The sequence below is a fragment of the Lepisma saccharinum genome, unplaced genomic scaffold (assembly GCF_977018435.1).
Source record: "Lepisma saccharinum unplaced genomic scaffold, izLepSacc3.1 HAP1_SCAFFOLD_768, whole genome shotgun sequence".
Taxonomy (NCBI): Eukaryota; Metazoa; Arthropoda; class Insecta; order Zygentoma; family Lepismatidae; genus Lepisma; species Lepisma saccharinum.
Genome location: NW_028143431.1, coordinates 59,057 through 80,959, shown reverse-complemented (window position 1 = coordinate 80,959; position 21,903 = coordinate 59,057). Strand labels below are relative to the sequence as shown.

Sequence of the window (21,903 nt, the reverse complement as noted above, 5' to 3'; positions counted from 1 at the left end):
TGTTTAATAAGCTTGGTTTTAAAACTGAAACATTACTTCATAGAAAATGGCATGCTTGTTTCTTCTGTATTGAATTAGTAGCATGAGATTCCTCATTCTTTGTGATTGAGAACTTTTATACATATTTATTATGCACATTTCATACACATTTAAGGGTATATTAAATATGCATACCACCCCACACAACATTCACCTCCTCCAGTCAGTAAAATTATTTCATTCATCTTTGTCTGTAATTTATCTTATCTTTTTTCGAAATGGGCAGTTATGTTTTTATCCCACTTTTGAGGGGTAAGTAATAACTTCTTAGTTCAATTAAAAATAAGACACTTTCTCCTCATTTTTGCTAACATAATAGTAAATATGTGTATTGATAAAGAATCACAGTTATGAGAACATTTCTTGTGCATTTGCTTCCTGTTATTGCTGAATATTCAAATATTACCATCGGAGGACTTATTCTACCTTCTCTGGCTTCCACTATGTTAGTCATGTTATGTTGCCAAGTAGAATTTATTTACAGTGTATTACTATTAATTCTTTAGTATAAATGAAAGCGTACAGTACAGTAATGAAAACACTGTCTTGTATTTACAAAAATGTCAGTTTTGTGTTCAGTAAAAAGTTGTACCATGACTATCTACGGGGTTGTTAGATGCTAGATAACACTTTCTATTTCCAAAAACAAAATCCCAATTTCACTTTTAAAATAATATGTAGTAATCAAATTGGTCAGCAATTAGTACTATCCATTTTTCTTGTATGTATGCATTACTTGCATTGGAGAATTATTTCTCTATCTCTTGTGGTCTTCAGTTGTTACACACATAAAAACACAGTTTCCTGTTGTGATGTTTAATACCTAATGTAACAGAAGACATTAAGAATCTCTGTAATGATGAGTTTGAATTGCCTGTGGTATTTGGGATTTATAATTTTGAAATGTGATAAAAATTCTCATGCAAAATAATAATAAAACAGACTGCTTGTTTCACAGTTAAGTTGCTACGTTACAACAATGTAACAGTGACAAGATCCATTGTTAAACTGGTTCTTCTTTGTTAATCTTTGACTAACCTTTCACCTCTATAAAAGACGTACCTGAACAGTTGGAGGTGTAGACAGCACGTAGACCACTGCATCAGCAATGTCTTTGGACTCCATAATAGTTTTAGCTTTGCTGAATTCCACGTCTCCCATCTTTATTCCAGCTTCCTGGAGCTGGTCAAGCAATCCTGTTCTCGTCATTCCAGGGCTTATAGCCTGTGCAAAGAAAAGTACGACATCATATAAAGTGTACAATATGATTTACAATTTAGAATTTACCACAACTCATGGTCCACCATTTATTACTGGTAGGTAGTACAGTGGTACCAATGACTGCACTGGATAGAGAGGTGTAATCTGTGTACAACACAATACTGTCAGAGCTACTGTGCACTAATCGGTAGGGCATATGACTGCCACGTGGGAGACCAAGGTTCAATACCAACTGGTTGCTGAACTAAGATTTGAACTAATTGTACAAAACCTGTAGTCCTTGGATGCAGGTGTGCCAACCCTCCCCCAGGCCTATGACGCACTCCCCCCAAAAGGTAAAACATTCCTCCTTCCCCCCTTCATGCAAAATTATTTAGTAAATTCATTTTGGTTAGACAAAATTTGCGGAACAATATAATACAGGCATAAAATTTAAGCAATAGTATATGTTTACTTTAGGCTCACTTTCATGTTTGCTAACATAAAATGTACAAAACTGCTTAGGCTCACTGTCATTGTTAGTGTACTGAACCTTATTCTTAACAGTTTGTCTGCTTGACTAATCTTGCACTAATGTGAAGATCAGTCCTGCCCCTTTCCAAACCTATTTTAAAGAGGTGGTGTTTCATTTCAACCCCATCGCCACAATCACCCACTGGTAGGTAGAGTAGAAAAAACTGTACATAATAACCATAACTAAAAATCAATAACAAGTCAATCAAACGAAACGATCCCCTAATTTTTGTGTGAAGATATATAGAAATATTTTAAAATTTTGTGCCCCTGAAAAATTCCCATGAATCCCATTGTATCAATCTCCTCTAACTAGAGAATTATATCAAACCAGAATTCATAAACCTCAATCACCGGCCGTTGCTCTCTCAGGCATTCAAAGAATGGCATGTCAGTTATTAACAAATCTTTTTGGTTTATTAGAGTTAAGGTGCTGATCAACAGGTATTGCAGGCCAATGACCAGTGAGAGATGGGAAGTAACAAAAGAGAGAACAACGGGTGGCGAGGGGTCTTTTGTCTTGAGTCTTGGAAGGAGAAGCAACTGGGGAGATTGAGCGATCGAATATGAATTGATTCTAACAGCTCTCAGCGGGGAACTTCATCATCGGAGACAGACAGGTATTATCCTTTTCCAAACCATGTTAATCTAGACTTGAAGGTGTAGATCCAAATGCTTGTGTTTTGCCATTTCCAAGTGTGTAGTTAGTACCTCTTGCTTATTACCATCAAGCTTACCATGAGGAGCGAGTGCTCAAATAATGAAAATTAATGATTCAGCGAGTCACATCACCCACCAGAATGGTCATGGTTCTTGGTTTGTTCCCACGTTCATGCCAGAATGTTACGCCATGACATGAATCTCACCTGTGAGCACCCCTGCTTGGACGGCAAATAAATCAAATGAAATCAGAAAGGTCGGAATTTTTCTGGCCATCTTTCCGCATAAAGCGGCTCTGGGGTTCATGCAGCCTCAAATCAATGGGTACATTGGGGCAATCCTGGGGGAGGGGGGTAAAGGTGGCCAGAGTGTGGTGCTGATCACATCACCTCCTAAATGGCCGAGATCGAGAATATATGGGGCAATAACCCCACATCCTCCTAAATGTGCCTTCAGGGCATGGTGCTGTATGCACGGGGAACTTTACCTTTTTACCTGTACACAGCACTATCAGTGTAAGAGCATGCATCAAGGCAATGGTTAGAAGGTTTGTTTCTGCAGAGAATGGGTACCAGATAGCACGAAAGCTTGTAGCAAGCTTAAGATAGCAAGCTTGAAGCTCATGAAATCTAGTTGGATACGGCAAGCTTGATGCAAGCATCATGCAAGCTTGTTTCAAGCATGCAGCTTTCTGTGACGAGCTTGGAGCAAGTAATGTCATGTAAATTTTGCTGCAATTTTGACACATGATATGTAGTTGGCTTGATTCAACCCTATGCAAGCTTACAGCTTGTCATTCCCAAGCAACCACAACCGTTGGCCAACTGCAGTTTTTACGTAGGAAAGGTTGGATCTACGTTGGTTGGCAAGTTAAAGTTGGTCTTACGTTGGGCCACGGTTGTTACCAACGCTTTCCTAACCATGGAGAAATGAGTCAAAATGCATTTTAAAAACTACTTTCTCCTGTTAAGACAACTTTCAAGAGTATGCGGTAAATTCTAGAGTGTAAAATAAGTGATATATAACAGTGTTGATTTTAGAATAATTCAGTCAAAGCACATAGTGGAAGAATATTTTATAAAATGAAAGTAGAAGCTTTTCTTAACTTGCAGTCACTCACGATTCCTTTGTCAGCCGCCATTGTAGGAGATGCCCTTAATGATTTTATGTTTGTCTTAAAGTTTCCTGTAACCACTTCTTGTAGAAAAAATAATATAATACAGTAATTTTTAATGGTTTCTATTTTTTCTGTGTTGTTTTGTCCTGGTTTCCCAGAACTTTTTCAAGCTTACACCAAGATAAACACACACACACACACACACTCAACCTTACATGGCTAGGCACTCTAATGTCTAATTTGTGTCCTTGTTTCCTTCTAGGAAAACTGATTTTCCCACCTTCCTATTCCTACCCAGGTGTCATAACTGGCCGTTTCTTTCCCTCCCCTCCATCCTGTGACTACTCTTCTTGTCTTCCCTCCTCTTCTACAATTTACTTTCTACGTGCTCTTTTATTAGCTTCATTCATTTTGTTCCAATTTCCCCTTCATTCTTGTTCATTTTCTCTCCCCTGTTTATGCAGATATGTTTTGTCTCTGCCACTTTTCCCTCTATATCATTTTCCCTCTTCTCTTTTATTTGTACTTTCTTAATCCTGTGCCCATATGGCAAAGTATGCTCTCTCAATGCTGTTATTCGATCTTCCTCTTTAATGTCTCTCCTAGGTTAATGCTTCTGTCCGTCTCTCCCATGTATTTGCTTTGGAAATATGAAATTGAACAGAAACCAAGGAGAATTTGGAACAAAATGGGTGTAACTAAGAAAAAAGCATGTTGAAAGTAAATTGGTTAAGTTTCCAGAGCCACCTTCAATTTTCAACTCAAAGGTGGAAGATTTTAACTTGCCAGTCCAGTTGAAGGAGAAAGGAAAGGTCAAAATAACTTATTATGTAATGGAAGTGTTGGAACTTTTGGTTGCAATGAACATTTTATGAATGTCTATAGTAGATTGAATATCATTTTTGACTAACCGTGATTCGATTATTGCTTCCAGCAACAGCCAACTCCTGCCTCAGGCCCTCTGTGAAGGCTTTCACTGCATGCTTCGTTCCAATGTAGAAGTGGGCTGTTATCAAAGGTTGGACATAATGTCCTGAAACACTGGATGAAACAAAATTTCACAGACATATTATAGAGGTTGCAACAAAAGTCAATTATTCAGAAAAGCATGATCTATTTCATAAGGATTTATGTGAATAATGTACGTACATATATCGATGGTCATACATAACTAACTAACAAACTATCTAGCCTTCTTTAACCCGAAGGTTCATGGCTGCAGCAACACAGGCCTTCCATCTGTCCCTATCCTGAGCAAGATCTTTATACTCTTTTGCATCCCTACCGATTTCCTTTAGGTCCATCTCAACGTTGTCCCTCCATTTTCGTCTTAGCCTTCCTACAGGTCTCCTACCATCAGGTTTCCCAACAACAATCCTGCAAACTCCTCTCTCCTCTCCCCAGTGGCGCAACCACAGGGGGGCAGGGGGGCATTGCCCCTTGCAATCTTTGACGGAAGTCAATTCTAGGAGGGGTAAGGGGGCAAACATTGACGGCCAAGGGCTTCGCTCGCAATATATGTGTTGTATATAATATGTATTAAATAAACTTTGAATACGTACACAATTTAGTGTCCACGTTGCTCCATGTTGCATGCATGTGAAACACATATCGCGCATGAAAGTTATACATGCTAATCTAAAAAGGAATTTTATTTGGAATGCATTTATCAAGCATTTTCTGTCTGTCAAAAATAGTTTGTGTGCTTGTTTCTCATTATTAATGTGAAATTAGACGTGTTGAAAAAGTAATTCCAATATTTTGTTCAAACACAAATGCTTTAGCACCAATTTCTACCCTCTTCTTGCATAATTGATAAGGGTAATAACATCTTTGATACTACCAATACCACTACTAATACTACTACTACTACTAATAATAATAATGTTGGTCCCGGGTTCGAATCCCGGCTTGGGCATGGATGTTTATGAGTGTCCATTCATCAATTTCATCATATCATCATCACTCATCCCCATCTTTGCAAATTAGCCAAAACTGGCACAAAAGACGTGGAAAAATATAGCAAATCAATAATAATAATAAAATACAGTTATAATAATATTATTATTATTAATATGATAATTATTAGAATTAATATGATTATTATTAGAATTAATATTATTAAAATTATTATTATTATTACTCTTATTATTATTGGTATGTTTATCCTGGTACTTGTCCCCTCAGACAAAAATTCGTGGTTGCGCCTGTGTACCACAGACCTTACGACTACAAAAGACACATAATTCTATCCCATACGACGAGAATTATTAAATATGATGGAAACTGAAATGCAAACATCTCAAATGTTGCTTTTAAAGTTAAGAAGAATCAGCTGTTTAGGCCATTTTTTTCGTTTTCCTTAATACCGAACGCGACTGGAGCGACTCTTACTTCACCTTGAAGGTATGGTCCACGCGATCGAGGTGAGGTAAGCGTCACCGAGGTCTGCTTCATTTACTGTCAACGTGCCATACCTCTGGTTCTTGCTGAAGTTCACCGGCAGGTGAAGGCAACCGTAGTGGTGAGTGTCCCGTTTCTTCACACCCGACGCAACTGGAGCGCGGCGACGCTTACCGCACCTCGAAGCTGAGGTCCACGCGAACCATGGTTCCTAGCAAATTGTTTTGATAATGAAAAGCAGATTTCATATCGCTCAATGTGTGTTTTCCTCTTAACAAGTGGAAATAGCAGACATTCGAGTGATGTGCCTAGGATTTTCGAAGGGGAAAGGGTTACGTGTACTTTTTAGTAGTCATTCCTAAATTCCTCATTTTGCCATCTTTTCCTGCCTTTTCTTTCTTCCTTTTTTTTAAAAAAATAATATTGAGCCTAAGCAGGTATTATGAATACCACCAACCCCCCCTTGAGCACGCCATTGGACACTCTGAAGAGTCGTGATGACTCCAGAGAAGCCGTGGCTGTAAACTGGGGATGGGGACTGAAAGAAGAGCATGTTATTACCCAGACATTCAAGAGTGGGGGAAAGTACAGGTCGTTGAACTTTGTAGGGTGTCTTCCTGTTCGGAAGGGTTCGGCTATTCTCAGCACGGTCAGAGACCAGGGAGACTCGCACCATTCTGCGACGAGCTGGACCATCGAATACCAATGCCTTCAATAGGAAAGTTTGCGGGAGGGTTCGGCGCGAGGGGTAGTACTGGTGCCTCATTTCGATGCGCTAAGATTAGCGAATCCCTTGCGTATTCCGAGCTGTTTCATGCTGTCACTTGGCTTATTTCGCACAAATATGCGAGTATTCTGACTTTCTTTTTACATCTTCTCTAAAATATATAAAATGCAATATTTTTATTATTTTGCTTCGTCATCGCCGCATCTCCCGATCTTAAAAGTATTGGTGGGTATCATTAAATAAATTGAAACCAATATTGATATAAATACATTCGCATCAGGACCAGCTCAACCCCAATAGATATTTCAGAACATGTTGTTCCTCCCTCCTGCCAGAAAACATTTCTAGAGCTGCTTATGCCACCCTACATGCAGGAATCAGGGAGATAAAAAAACAAAAACAAATTAAGATTATCATTTGACTCTCTCTCTTACATTGTCACTTTAGAAATGCACTATTAATTAACTATAAACTTAATTTACCATTACTACTAACAATATGAATTTGTAACTATAAATTTATAATACATATTTATTAATATCTTAAGGACACTGAAAGATAACTCCTCCTATTCTTGTATAATGTAAGTGTCACCAGTTAAAGATTTTCACATCTACAAAGAAAATCCAAAACACATTTCCACATCACTCAAAGAGTCTGAATTCAATAGAAATTGTACCAATATCTACAGCTATAAATGAACATGGGTTCAAAGCCATGACATTTTCTGGTCAGAAATATCATTTAAGCGTTGCAACACTTATAGCTGGTGTTCCACATTTATGACAATTTTCAAGTTAATGGTACTTTTGATGACTTCAAGTGAGATTTATTTGTAACACAGAATACGTTGCCATAAATAAATTTCAGTGATACACCATTGTTTTTTTTTTCCATTAAATGTAAGCTCTAATTGCCATTTTCAACTAACACTTTAAAAGTTATGCAAAGACCAATATGTTTACCGGTGTGGAATTTAAGAGAATTTTCAGAGAGTTTGCATTTAACTCTTTAGGTTTTCCAGACTACTTTACTGCTTTCATTTTATGTTTATAATTTCTCAAAATCAGGGGATTGCGGGCAGAGTCCCTTCAATTCAACTGTCAGTAACTGCAGCTGAAATGAATTAAATTGAATTGAACTGACTTTATTACTGAATGTAGTTCAGCTCTTCTTGGTCCACCACCTAACCGTAAGATAAGAAGATTTGAAATGAAGATTTCTTTCACCTGGAAATGTTGATTATTTGTCCATCATCTACGTTCCTCTCCTTCATTGACCTCAGGGATTCCCTGGTGCAGATGCAGAGTGCCAGGACATTCACATCTAAGACATTTCTCCATGTCTCAGTCTTCCCATCTGAAAGGTATGAAAAGATAATTGCAACATCAATTCATCGCTGCAACTTCTGCATGACTAACATAATGATTGCACCTTTTCAACAGATACTGATATGACAACTGCTCTGCCGTAACAAAATTTTTAAAAGAAAGTGAAGAGAGAAGACTTATGATTCTGATACATTCATCTGGGGGTGGTAGTTGAAAACGAAATGATGGAGAATTATGGCACTTTGTGGAGGTGGGTGCAGGGCTGCTGTCAGGAAATGTGAGGTCACAGCATAATTATTACAAATTGATCGATTTGATTTATTTTATTGAATACTGTTAAGATGAAATTGACACAAGGACAATCACAAACAAATCATTTAAAGAGGACAGCATAAAACACTAGTCCAACAGAGAACTGACTAGAGACTTATTAGCCTCCAAAATTCAGTGTACTACATGGATGTATGGAAGTGAGGTTGACATTTATATACCTTCTGAAAGGGTTACGTCTTGCAGCCCACTTATTAACATTGTTTCAGTGGGTATATCAAGATGTTTATTCATCATTAAGCATTACAATAATGCAATAGATGTCGTCATTAGTAAAAATAAGAAAGATAATACAAGAATAGTATAAACATAAAACATAATGCAAGAATAGCATAAGCATATAAATGTAAAATATAATTCAAGAATAACACAAACATATATACATAAATATATAGAGTGAGTATGGAGAGGACAGTATTACATGTTTTAAGAGTTCTAGAAATTTAAATCATCTCTTCAGTGCAGAATAAATTCATCTCTTGAGTAGAAAACCTTTTCTCTTAGCCAGTCTTGAAGTGTCCTAACATTTTCAATGGGAGTGAGTGTAGTGAGCTGTCTCTGGCAGCAGGTTGAAGAGTTTAATTCCTATGTTTTTGTAATTATTTTGAACTTAGCTTAGTCTGGTTGATGGTGTGTCCAACTTGTAACTGAATCTTGTGTTGTGTCTGTGTACAGAGTGTCTTAACTAACTAACTACTTAACTCTCTAGCCATCTTAAACCCAAAGGTTCATGGCTGCAGCAACACAGGCCTTTAATCTGTCCCTATCCTGAGCAAGATCTATATACTCTTTCCATCCCTACCAATTTCCTTTAGGTGCATCTCAACGTTATCCCTCCATTTTCGTCTTGGCCTTCCTACATGTCTGTTACCATCAGGTTTCCCAACAAGAATCTTCTTCTCTCCTTTCACATTCGTGCCACATGGCCTGCCCACCTAAGTCTTTTTGATTTAATCATTCTAATAATACTATCTGGACATGAATACAAATTAAGTACTTCTAAATTATGTAACCTTCTCCACTCACTTGTCTCCTCATCCCTTTTAGGTCCAAAGATTTTCCTAAGGATCTTATTTTAAAATACTCTCAATTTATGTTCCTCTTTCAATGTAAGGTACCAAGTTTCGCATCCATATAATAATACAGGCAAAATTACTGTTTTGTATATTTTAACTTTTAGTTTCTTAGATATTCAACGAGAATACAAAGGTTTATGAAGAGAAAAGTAACATGCATTTCCTGAATTAAGCCTGCTTTTTATTTCCTCTTTAATATCATTTTCATTTGTTAGTATTACTCCTAAGTACTTGAATTTAGAAACTGGTTCAAACGATCCATCAATAATTAGATTTTTGATTTTTTGATTTGATTTAGTTTATTTTACTTCGCGTTTTGTGCCTCTTGGCTAATTTGCGAAGATGGGGATGAGTGAGGAAATGATGAAATTGATGAATGGACAGTCACAAACAACCAAGCCCGACCGGGATTCGAACCCGGGACCCTTGGCGTCGCAGCGCGATGTGCTAACCACTCGGCCACAGGGTCGGGCTCAATAATTACATTTTGATTATTACCTAACACTTGATTTCGGCCTTCAAGCATATATTTAGTTTTCTCTTTGCTAACTTCCAAACCTATCTCTTTAGCTGCTTTGAAAAATATTTTAGCATTATTCTTATTTGTATTTATATCATCCCCTAATAAGTCTACATCATCTGCATATGCTAAAAACTGAGTCACGCCGTTTAATTTTAGTCCTTCCTTAGCAGTGGTCTGAAGTAGCGAGCTACTTGTAGCGTCGCTACTGTAGCTAGCTACAAAATTTGTAGCTGTAGCTGTAGCGACGCTACATTTTGAAAATTGTAGTTGTAGCGGTAGCGAAGCTACAAAATTCCTGTAGTTGTAGCGAAAATTTCGCTACAGCTACATTTTTTCTTGGCATTTTAAGTTGAATTTTGAATGTGGCAACAGTGTCAGAAAAAATCGACAATAACCCTTAATGTTGCAGGTGGTTCATAAAGACAGTCTATTACATGGAGATACAGATTATCTAGATTGTAGATTATAGATATCTGCGTAATTTATTTAATTAGTATCTGAAGAATTCAGATATCCAGATAACTAAGTGACATATATGAATATATTCCTGCTAACAGCTACTTTTTTTTTTAGCTGCATCGCTATTTTGGGGAGAAACATGCCTCGTTTGCTGCACCACTGGAAAAAAGTGCCTCGTTTGCGTGACCCCCGGAACAAATCCTGTGGATATTCATGGTGTAAGAGACACCAAAATGTCACTAATTGCTGTGTAAGACACAACTTGCAGTGCAAAAACGAGCGATGGAATTTCCACTGCACTGACAAGGGAATAGTGCCAGCAATAAATGGCTCAGTACGTTAACAGCATTGATCGTCGTCAGTATATAAGATCTCACCAGCAAGAAATTATTGTTACAAGAATGATAGAGTTTCTGGAATTACAGTTATTTTCGAGATAGTATTTGTTCACAAATTTTAAAATTACAATACGTTTAGAACACTCAGGTTTACACGACAGTTTTCTCAATAATTTTATCATATTGCAAAAAGTATGTACATTTTATTGACTTTCCTGCAGAAACGACAATTTTCTTTAGTTAATATACATAGTTTTCAAATTTATGTATTTCTCCTACTTTTGCGTCACTTTTCTGTAAACTTTTGCTAATCATGACATCATCATCCTTCGCTGTTTCCTGCCTCTGGCTGGGTCGGCATAGAAGTCAAGCCTCTCCATTTCTTTCCTGGTCTTTCACAACTCCTCTCTTTCCAAGGTGTTCCAATATTGTCTCCTAACACTCTCCACTATCTGCTCTTTCCACCGACATCTTAGTCTCCCCCTTGGCCTTATTCCACTCCTTGTGCATTGTAAGCTCTTACTGGTAATCTTTCTGCATCCATCCTCTTCATGTGTCCGAACCATCTCATCTGTGCCTGATCTATTCTGTCCTGAAGTTTCACTACACCCACTGTCTGTCAAATCTCCTCATTTCTCACTCTATCCCTTCTAGTCTTCCTCACAAGACTCCTTAAAAAAATAATCTCCACTGCCTGCATCTTTTCTTTGTCTCTCTATGTCACTGTCCAAGTCTCTGCTCCATACGTAATTATTGGCACATAGTATGTGTTACATATTACCTTCTTGCATTTCATAGGTACATCCCTATTCCATATTAATCTTCGAACGCTTTGATATAGTCCACCACCATTCATTTGTCCTCCTTTGTTTACCTCCTCATCTATTCTTTCACTTCTCTCAATCATGACAATGAGGATAAATGGTTTATTTAATTATTCTCTTATCTATAGTTGCTTTCTGCCACTTTCGGCTAATTGTGAGAACGAGGAAGAATGATAATGAAATATTTATTCTCAAGAAAAATATGTTGATGTGAACATAAATACTTAATTCTACCAAATTTTATTTGTGTATAATTGTAATAATTATGTAATTTGGGTAACACCCTAATTGCAATATCCATATATCAAATTTGAATTGATATGCCACTTGCATAGGTATGGTATTCTCAAAAACTATAGTAAAAATAAGTAACTGAAGTAACATTGCTATCAAAATTATCAAATGACTGGAATCATTATAATGAATAACAGAATCTATTTACCAGTAGTAGGGGATTTTTTTTAATACCCATATCGTTGTTTTTAAGTTGTTTTTTTATGCAAAAAGTAGCGAAGTAGCGAGTAGCGAACAGGAGTAGCGTAGCGAGCTACTTTTTGGTAAATGTAGTTGTAGCTGTAGCGAAGCTACATTTTGTAAGAGTAGCTGTAGTTGTAGTGAAGCTACTTTTAAAATGTAGCGTTCTGATCACTGTTCGTTGGTTTACTTTACCTTCCTAACAGCATATTCTAAGGCAAAATTAAAGAGCAATGGAGATAATGCATTTCCTTGTTTTAACACATCATCAATTCTAAATTTGTCAGAAACTTTCCGTTTCACTGGTGCATACTTTTATCATATTAACAAGCTTCTTAGGTATTCCAAACTCGACTAATATATTATATAATTTATCTCTTTTGACTGAATCGTATGCTTTTTTGAAATCAATGAATAGCTGATGGACACTTTGATTATATTCCCACTTTTTTCAAGTTTCTGTCTGATGAGAAAAAATTGATCTGTAGTTGATCTGTTACATTTAAATCCACATTGATAATCACCTATAATTTCATTAGCATATGGTGTTAGTCTTGTTAAAAGAATATTAGATAATATTTTATATGTGGTTGAGAGTAGAGAAATTCCACGGTAATTATTGCAGTTTATTTTATCACCTTTTATAAACACAGGAACCATTATGGATTCTTTCCACTCTTGAGGGATTTCTTCTTTATTCCATATGAAACAAATTAATTTATGAATTTGACATATTAACGAATTCCCACCATATTTAATTAACTCATCTGGTATTAAATCAAAGCCAGGTGCTTTGTTATTCTTTAGCCTTTTAATAGCATGTTTAACTTCAGTCAAGTTAAGTTTTGGAACTAAAGGTTCTGCTGTGAGTACTTCATTTACTTCTGATTTGTCTCCTACATGAACATTTAAGAGGTCATTAAAGTAGTTCTTCCATCTATTTAAAATATAGCTTGGATCGGCCAAAAAATCACAGTTTTTATCTTTTATCAAGTTTACTTTAAGTTGCCACCCCTTTCTAAATTCATTTACACCTTTATATAAATCTCTGATATTTTTGTTTTTGTTGTTTGTGTCAATTTCGTTAATTTTACTTTTCAAGTAATTTCTTTTTTTACTTTAAAGGTGCGGTTAACTTCTTGCTTTATTCTATTATAATTGCTTAGATTTGTATCATCAGAGTTAATTAACCACCCAAGTCTAGCCTGGTTTCTTATTTCTATAAGATTATGACATTCGTTATCAAACCATGGCTTACCTTTTCTTGATTTATGGTATCCTATACTTTCTTTAGCTGCTTATTCTTTTGCATTACGTATGTGCTCCCAATTCTTATTTACGTCTGTTTCGTTTATATTTTCATCATCATTTATATCCTGCAAAACATCAAATCTATTTGACAGTTTAATTTGGTAATCTTTCTTAATTCTTTCATCAGAAAATTTTCCTGTATTAAATTTTAGAACTTTTAGATTTTGTTGCTTACGAGTTATCACTGCGAGTCTTTCTCTTAATTTAGCAATTACTAAATAATGGTCACTGGCATAGTCAGCACCTCTATGTGAACGAACGTCAATTATACTAGTATGCCTTCTCTTATCAATGAGAATATGATCTATCTGATTATGTGTTTTACCATCTGGAGAAGACCAGGTATATTTATGGATATCTTTATGTTTAAAAGTTGTACTTTTCACAATTACATTCTTTGAGGTTGCAAAAGTAATCAATCTTATACCATTATCATTACTTAATTCATGATGACTTTCTTTGCCAATCGTGGGTTTAAATGTCTCTTCTTTACCAATCTGTGCATTACAGTTACCTAACAGAATTTTCATATCATACTGAGAAAATTTATCAAAGACCTGTTTTAACTCTGCATAAAAATCATCTTTAGTATTGTCATCTTTATCTTCCGTTGGTGCATGTATGTTTATTTAAATAATTTTACTACACCTACCTTGTAAAGCTGCATATGATATCCTATCATTAATAAATTTCACTGTTTTAAGGGCCGGGATAATTCTATTATTTATGAAGAAGCCTGTTCCAAAATTATGATTTTCAGTACCACCATAGAAAAAAGTATAATTTTTAGTTTTACAATTCCCTTCTCCTGGCCAGCTACTACATCTAATTTATACTTAACTATCTCATTAACTGTACACTGAAATGCCCCAGGCCGGTAAAGACTCAGAACATTCCAGGTGCCAAATTTAATATTCTTATCTTATCCTTAGTCCAGGGACCTCCCGGAGATCCGAATGGGAGACTATTTTACCTCCGGAATATTTTATCTTGGGAACAACCATGGCCTCATATTGCTGTTTCTTGACATGTCTTTTTTACAGTGCAGAGTTGTCAGCTCTACGCCTAACCCTCAATATGAATGTGGTTGGTCAGCGGAACCCTCGGATCTAGCTGGGAGGATCACATAGTAGTCCACCAACCGTACCCCACTTCTGCCAATTGTGGGATGCGTACAGAGTGTCTTACATTGAATTTATTAATATTTTATTTAATGAACATTAGGCAGCTGAATATATATGTATAGGCATGGAACAGTCAATATTTTATATTGTTTGAAAAGAGGTTTGCATGAAACAGATTGGTTAAATATTCGAGCCATATTTCTTACTGCCTTTTTATGTCAAACGAATACATTGCCAGCAGTTGACGAGTTGTTCCCTAATAAAATCCCGCATGTTAAGTGGCTATGAAAAAATGTGTAGTAAGATTGTACCAATAAATTCTCACTTACGCAGAATCTTAGTTTATTTAATAAAAAGACAACTCTGACCAGTTTGCAGCATAATTTGTTTGTTTGCACATCCCAGGATAATTTTGAATCTAGATATAGACTAAGAAGCTTTACACGAGGTGAAGATTATTTTCTCTGATTTGTTTTGATTAACAGACAGCTGATTAGTTTCAAACCAGAAAGTGGACTTTTCTTCTACTTCTTTATCCAGTTATTCAAATATGCATTTTTTATTGCCAATTGTGAGGAAAGTAGTATCATCTGCATGCAAAACTGTTTTATGGGGTATGAAGCTGGGTAGATCATTTAAAAATGTTAGAAAGGACATGAGCTTGGGGGACTCTGCTTTCAATATTTAGCAGATCTGATTGTTTACTGTTTACATTGACCATCTGCTGCCTATTTGATAGATACGATTTGATGAGGGAGAGCTCAGCTTCTTGGATACCATAAGAGCGTAACATTTCTATTAGCATTTGGTGTGGAACTGAATCAAAAGCCTTAATTAAATAAACAAGCGTTGCACTCACGGAAAGTTTAGATTCAAAAACATCCAGTACTCTTGAGGCAATGCTTTCATTAGCTTTCGTGGTAGACGAATGAGCTCTAATGCCATATTGAGAATACTGAATAAATTATTATTTAAAAACTGATACAGTGTTCTATAATTTTTGAAATATAGGCACAAGTGATATTGGTCAGTAATTACTTGGATTGGACTCATCTCCTTCTTCGTGTATTGGAACAACAACTGAGACTTAGAAACATGTAGGAAAATACCCACAGTCGAACATCCAATTAATAAGAGTACTAAGAAGGTGTTGCATAATGTCTATAATTATTTTTATGACAAAGTTTGATAAACCTTAGAAATCCTCAGATTTTGAATTGCTTAACTTTTGTGCTGCTTTAATAATATCCATTGGTTTAACTTGATACCATCTGAATCTAGGCAGATTTCTACTATTGTCATGTGATATTAGTATATCAATTACATCATCACGGTTACCATCTTTTGCAGTGTTGCTCTTTGTGGGGTCACCTTTACCAGACTTGACAAAGAAGTAATGAATTTCATCTGGGGTAATTGAGATATTCTAATTTGTTCTGTACTTCACTTTGCCTAGCACAGTTCTAAAAAATATCCCAAGCTGCCTTACATTTATTATTGGAATTATTAGTGAAGTGATCATTTGCTGAAAGTTTGGCTTTCTTCATTTTTACCTATAAATGCTCTTAAATTCCAATATCTAGCATTTTCAACCTTATTATTTTTATATCCATAGTAATACATCATAAGCTGTGTTATTAATTGAGTTAATTCAGTATACAACTTCCTTTCCCTGTAGAATGAAAAGTAAATTACACATGTCTTTTCAGTGAGAGGAAAACTAATTGGCGACTGTGAAAGTTTGGCAACGTTGATCTAGTTCAGGAATCCAGCAAGTTTATTGTGTGGCTCAATAAACAGAAATAGCATATGCGCAAAAAAAGGTATGTGTATCATTGTGGAGTAAACATCTGTAAAATAAGTGCAGTGAAAATTTGGAACAATGTAACACTGATCTCCGAGAACACATTAATGCAGACTTCAGTCATGTAACACCGGACATTCTGCTGCATTCATGGATGGAACTGGACTATAGTCTGGATATCCTATGAGTAATGTGGAGACATACTGAATGACTGACTGACTGATTGACTGTGTAACAAAACTTTCACTTGAGGTATATGTTTGAGTCTTAAACATTCTTTGTTCTATATCATCGTTTCATTTTGCAAGGAGCCTGAAGGTGTATACTTTATTTGTGGAAGCACTGAATAACATACAATGCAGACAACTTTTATTGATAAATTTATAGATAGTTCAAGCCTTGTTTAAGTGTGACAAGCACTAGTAAAATATTTCATTGTGTTTGTATGCAGCCTTGCACTACAGATTCCTTGTTGCCACTAACATTTATTTTATCTGTCGGATAGCATGACGTTAGTACTCTGCGTAAACAGGATCATGCCAGCAAAGAAGCCAACAGGTGGATCCGCAAAATTAACCCTTTTGCTCAATTTTTGTTTTGTTGAATAGCATGTAAAAGTAGTGAAAATAAAAAAAGACACCTTGATGACTTGTTAAAAATTCATCCCTTCTTGTGTACTCTTTCTTTAACCTTTAAACTACTGATTCCAATTTTGTTTTGCTAGACATAGGGGAACCAGCGATGGAATGGAACCAAGGAGTGGAACGGAGCCCCGTCTTAATTTCTCTGTATGCTGGGGGGGATTAAGTTAGAGTCTCTGGAACTAATGAACTATCCCTAGCGATTGATTGACTGAATTGCATTATTTTACTTCGCTCCTTGTGCCACTTTTGGCTAATTTGCGAACATGAGGATGAGTGATGATATGATGAAATTGATGAATGGACACTCACAAACATCCATGCCTAAGACAGGATTCGAATTCGGGACCCCTGGCGTCGTTGCGCGATGTACTAACCACTCTGCCACAAACTATCCATAGCGAGGTGCTGAGAGGTAGTTCGTGTCATGTTGAGTGACCGGTGTCGTGTCAACGATGTTTTAGCGGGATTTTAGTTTTGTTTTGTAACTTTTTGCACGTCTCGAATCTGAAAGTGACACATGACTTTCCTAGTGTGCATGTCAAAGACATATTTGTACTACAGTATTGAATATTTTCCATTGCATGTTTCTCCAGCATTTCCCGTTTTAACCTCATGTATCAAAACCATATGAAAGAGAGAGTGGAATGGACTCTGCCTCATGTTGGTATGTTATTGCATTAATCAACAACTAAATTCAGTGCATCGGCAAGGAAAACAACAGAGTCATCAAGTGAAGATGAAACAACGACTTTTTACTTAAAGTCCAACGAAGCATGGGTTTCCTGCACAAGCTGTAATAAGTGCGCCAACAGTTCATGCACATGAATTGATAGTGATGATGAAACAATCTTAGTTTGTGAAATTTGCACACGATACAATCTTATTTCCGACGTGAGAAGGTTACATAATTATCACACAGCATTAAATCTAGATAAATGTTCAACAACTATGTTTCATTTCAAGTACTGAGAATGTGGTGTCCATCGTGTCCCAGTTATTTTAACTGATGTACAGGGAGGTTATTTCAGTCGTTCACCGCCAGCGTTGCGGCCGTTCGGCGGACTCTTCATGCAACAGGTCCCGGCAAATTGCGTTCAGGAAGTCCGTAACAGAAACCGCTTGTTTTGTAATGTTTCCACTTTTCACAATTACAATTGAAATAAGCACGTACCTTGTCGCAAGGATGCTGTGTGTGTGTGGAAAAGGTGTCCTCCCAAATACAAATATTTCTGGCACCTTAGAAAATCTTAGATTAGACATCGTTACTTTATCGTCAGTTGTCAGAAAGGGAAGACAGCATCCCGGCGCATAAAGCAAACCGAAAGCGTAAAATGATATTTAAAAGTAATAATAATGATGATCACTAACCTCCTGTGTTATAAGAGATGTTGAAAATGACCTCCTTTAACAGCAATACAACACGTTTCTTAGGTTCAAGAGATCCTGTCTATCGTAATTCCCTGACCACTTTTCTGCAAGAATTCGTTTTCACGTAATTATCGTACATAAAAACTCTCTGTTCAAGACTATATTTGTTTAACGACATAACTAATGAATGAATAACAATTAACACACAATAAAGCACTGGCCATGAGTAGCACATTACAATAACACAGTATAAGCAACACGTGTACTGATAAACGCAAACAGAAGTGAACATGAACGTACACTGACGTCTGGTAGCCGACAGTGTTGCTAACCATTTTTCGGCAATGTCCCTACGCGAAGTAAAGCGACTAAAAAAATTATCACCTCATGAGCATGCAAAACAGAAGATAAAATATACACATTTACTTACCAAATCTTTCTGCTCGGTGCTTCCACAATTAATGAAGGAGCGAATTTACATTTGCCTATCCTAACTTAACCTAACCGTACCTGGAAGCGGCCCCGGCGCCTACCCAGCGTCGAATAACATGGGTACCTGGGGGAAACCCTGGGGGGTAAAGGCGGTCAGGGGCGTGATGCTGATCACATCACCCCCACTCACGACCGGATCAAGAAAGTGTGGGGCGTTACCCTCACACCCCCTATACGCCTTCATGGCGTGGTGCTAGGCACAGGGGAACACTTTACCTTTTTTGTACCTGAATGGTTCGTGGGGCTATCCGTCAATGGTTTGTTGGGCTACCCGTTTTTCGAGCCCAAATTTTAACTATGTTTGCCTTGCCTAACCTAACTTAACTTAACCTAACCTTACCGAGAATGCTCAGTGGGGTTATTCCTGAATGGTTTTGCGGTAATTGTGATTACGAACCGATAAAAAATATTTTTTTCGTAGCACTTTAACATCATCGAAGACGCCATTTTAGTATCCTGCAATTTTATGATTGATGTAATGTTGCCAAATTTACCTGTAATCAAATCAGTTCTTCTACATCGTGATTGTCGCTGTCACATGTAAGCACGTTCTTTGGGCATTATACTGAAATGAATAAGTTTATTAATTAGCCCTCCTGCACACTCCACCTAACAATCTGTATAACATTAACAATTTTTTTACTGTTCTCTTCCGCTATTCTTACACAATCCATGCTCTCCAAGTATGAAATCAACAGTGTGGCAACGCTGTAGACAGCGTAACTAATTGTAATTTGTTCATATCAACAAATATGGCTACCATACTTGTATACGGAGAATCATTGCGAGAATTGAAATGCTTATTTTACAACTTCTACACGTTAATTAACATTTTTTCCCCCTCACCCCAACATGTTAACTTGAGATAAATCATCACGAATAATTATTTCGTGAGTATAAGACGTAACAGAAATTACAGAAGGGTCCGGTATTGTAAATTCTTGCCTTAATGAATAATAGGGGTGTGCGGGACAGAATTTTTTGGGTCGGGACGGGATCGGGACGGTAATTTTTTTAAATCCCGACATTCGGGACTGAAAAATTTGCAATTTCCCGACCAAGTCGGAAAATTTTCGGGACGGGAAATGTTCGAAATTTCCCGAAGCACTGGAAATCTCGAATTTTACAAGTCATTTTCACTTTAAGTGATTGTTTTTGCATTTCTAGAATAAAAACTTACAATTTTCGATAAGTTCCAGAAACTTACAAGGCAGAAAACGTCGAGAATTAACGACTTTTTAAAGTAAAGGATCCCGCACACCCCTAATGAATAACGTTGAGTCGTTTACTGTTGATTATGTTATTTGAAGTCATACATGCTGCTGCTGTGCAGAGATAGATGTTGGTTGGTGATGCTGTATTTCCTGCAGTCTTTAACAATTATGGTCCCATTTTATTTCCCTTTTTTGTTTTTGTATCACTTAACATTGAAAATATTCTTTCCGTTTCCGCTTTAGAATGTGGCAATGTTAGCACTATTTTCGCGAGAATGGAAATGTTTTCAAAAAGGAACTTGCCTTGAAAGTTTTTGGTAACCGATAACATGTTCCAAAATTCTGATGGAGATTTGTTAGTTAGTTCTTTTTTCTCCTCTTCGCTAAAGTATCCAGATAAACTAATTCATAAAATGTCATTTACCAAGATTGAAAAAAGTACCTACGTTTTCCCTCATTTGGCAAAATCTGTCCCTACCTTCCTACGCGGGCGAAATTTAGTGAAAAGTCCCTATGCTTAGGGACATGTCCCTACGGTAGGCATCACTGCCGACACGTGCAGTATGAAGCGCCCTCTCGCGGCTGACAACTCACCCAACCCCCGATAAGCTGACGGCGCTGTCGCGACAACTGAGGATAAAGTAGCGATGACTAATCTAAGATTAGATGTCAGAAATAAGGTGCCAGAAATATTTGTATTTGGGACAAGGTACGTGCTTATTAATAATTACGTGAAAACGAATTCTTGCAGAAAAGTGGTCAGGGAATTACGATAGACAGGATCTCTTGAACCTAAGAAACGTGTTGTATTGCTGTTAAAGGAGGTCATTTTCAACATCTCTTATAACACAGGAGGTTAGTGATCATCATTATTATTACTTTTAAATATCATTTTACGCTTTCGGTTTGCTTTATGCGCCGGGATGCTGTCTTCCCTTTCTGACAACTGACGATAAAGTAACGATGTCTAATCTAAGATTTTCTGTCAGAAATAAGGTGCCAGAAATATTTGTATTTGGGAGGACACCTTTTCCACACACACACAGCATCCTTGCGACAAGGTACGTGCTTATTTCAATTGTAATTGTGAAAAGTGGAAACAGTACAAAACAAGCGGTTTCTGTTACGGACTTCCTGAACGCAATTTGCCGGGACCTGTTGCATGAAGAGTCCGCCGAACGGCCGCAACGCTGGCGGTGAACGACTGAAATAACCTCCCTGCGTAGCGTTCCTCTGAACGCGGGGATCTTAAATAGGGATGTACTATTAGAACTAGTTGATGGTAGAGACAGCCCTGAACGGGCAGGTACAAATATCTAACTATTCATTAAAATAGACTCATGATTCGTTTCTAGACTGAAGTGAGCAATGCAAATGGCAGAATGGGTGTAGACTAGCTTACCCTGTTCGGTTTAGAAATAAGCCCAGTAGCTCCTGCTTCTCCGATGATTCCAGATTAAAAGACCTCGTGTCGCTCTCATGCGCACGTATATAAACCCTCGCTTGGCCTCTCGTCACCTCTTGCCAAAGGCCAGTGTTCTTACCATTTCCTGTAGAAAGCTTATTCTACACATTCTGAGCAGGAGCTGACAAGGCCTGCCAGGGTCAATATTTCTAAACCGAACGGGGTATGGTACGACACCCCCTCTTGCGAAACAATTTCCAAAATTGAAATTGTAATAATGAAAGGTTTAAATTGAACCTTCTGCCATTCACCAAAATTTAAAAGGTTTTTGTTTATTACATGAAAAAAAAAAGGTTACATAAAAGAAAATAATAAAAAAAAATGTCGGAGACGCTTCACCGAAAATTAACAGAATTAAGCTCAAGCTTGAAAGCTGAAAGAAAGTCTTTTGTTTTCATTAGCCACACGCTGGAAGAGTCTTTCGTAATCAAAAATGCTGACGGTTT

At 37.0% G+C, this 21,903-nt stretch overlaps 1 protein-coding gene across 1 annotated transcript in view; it reads right to left on the bottom strand.

Moving 5' to 3' along the window:
- Window positions 1-1,101: 1,101 nt before the first annotated feature.
- LOC145983311 (dehydrogenase/reductase SDR family member 11-like) overlaps window positions 1,102-21,903 on the bottom strand; it is a gene marked incomplete at its 3' end in the record, with an annotated part of 33,559 nt that continues 12,757 nt past the window's right edge. The window contains exons 3-5 of the mRNA XM_083116456.1: window positions 7,910-8,039; window positions 4,462-4,591; window positions 1,102-1,263 (exon numbers count right to left, since the gene is read on the bottom strand). Coding sequence (XP_082972582.1) covers window positions 1,102-1,263; window positions 4,462-4,591; window positions 7,910-8,039 — 422 coding nt within the window. The remainder of the gene's footprint in view (window positions 1,264-4,461; window positions 4,592-7,909; window positions 8,040-21,903) is intronic.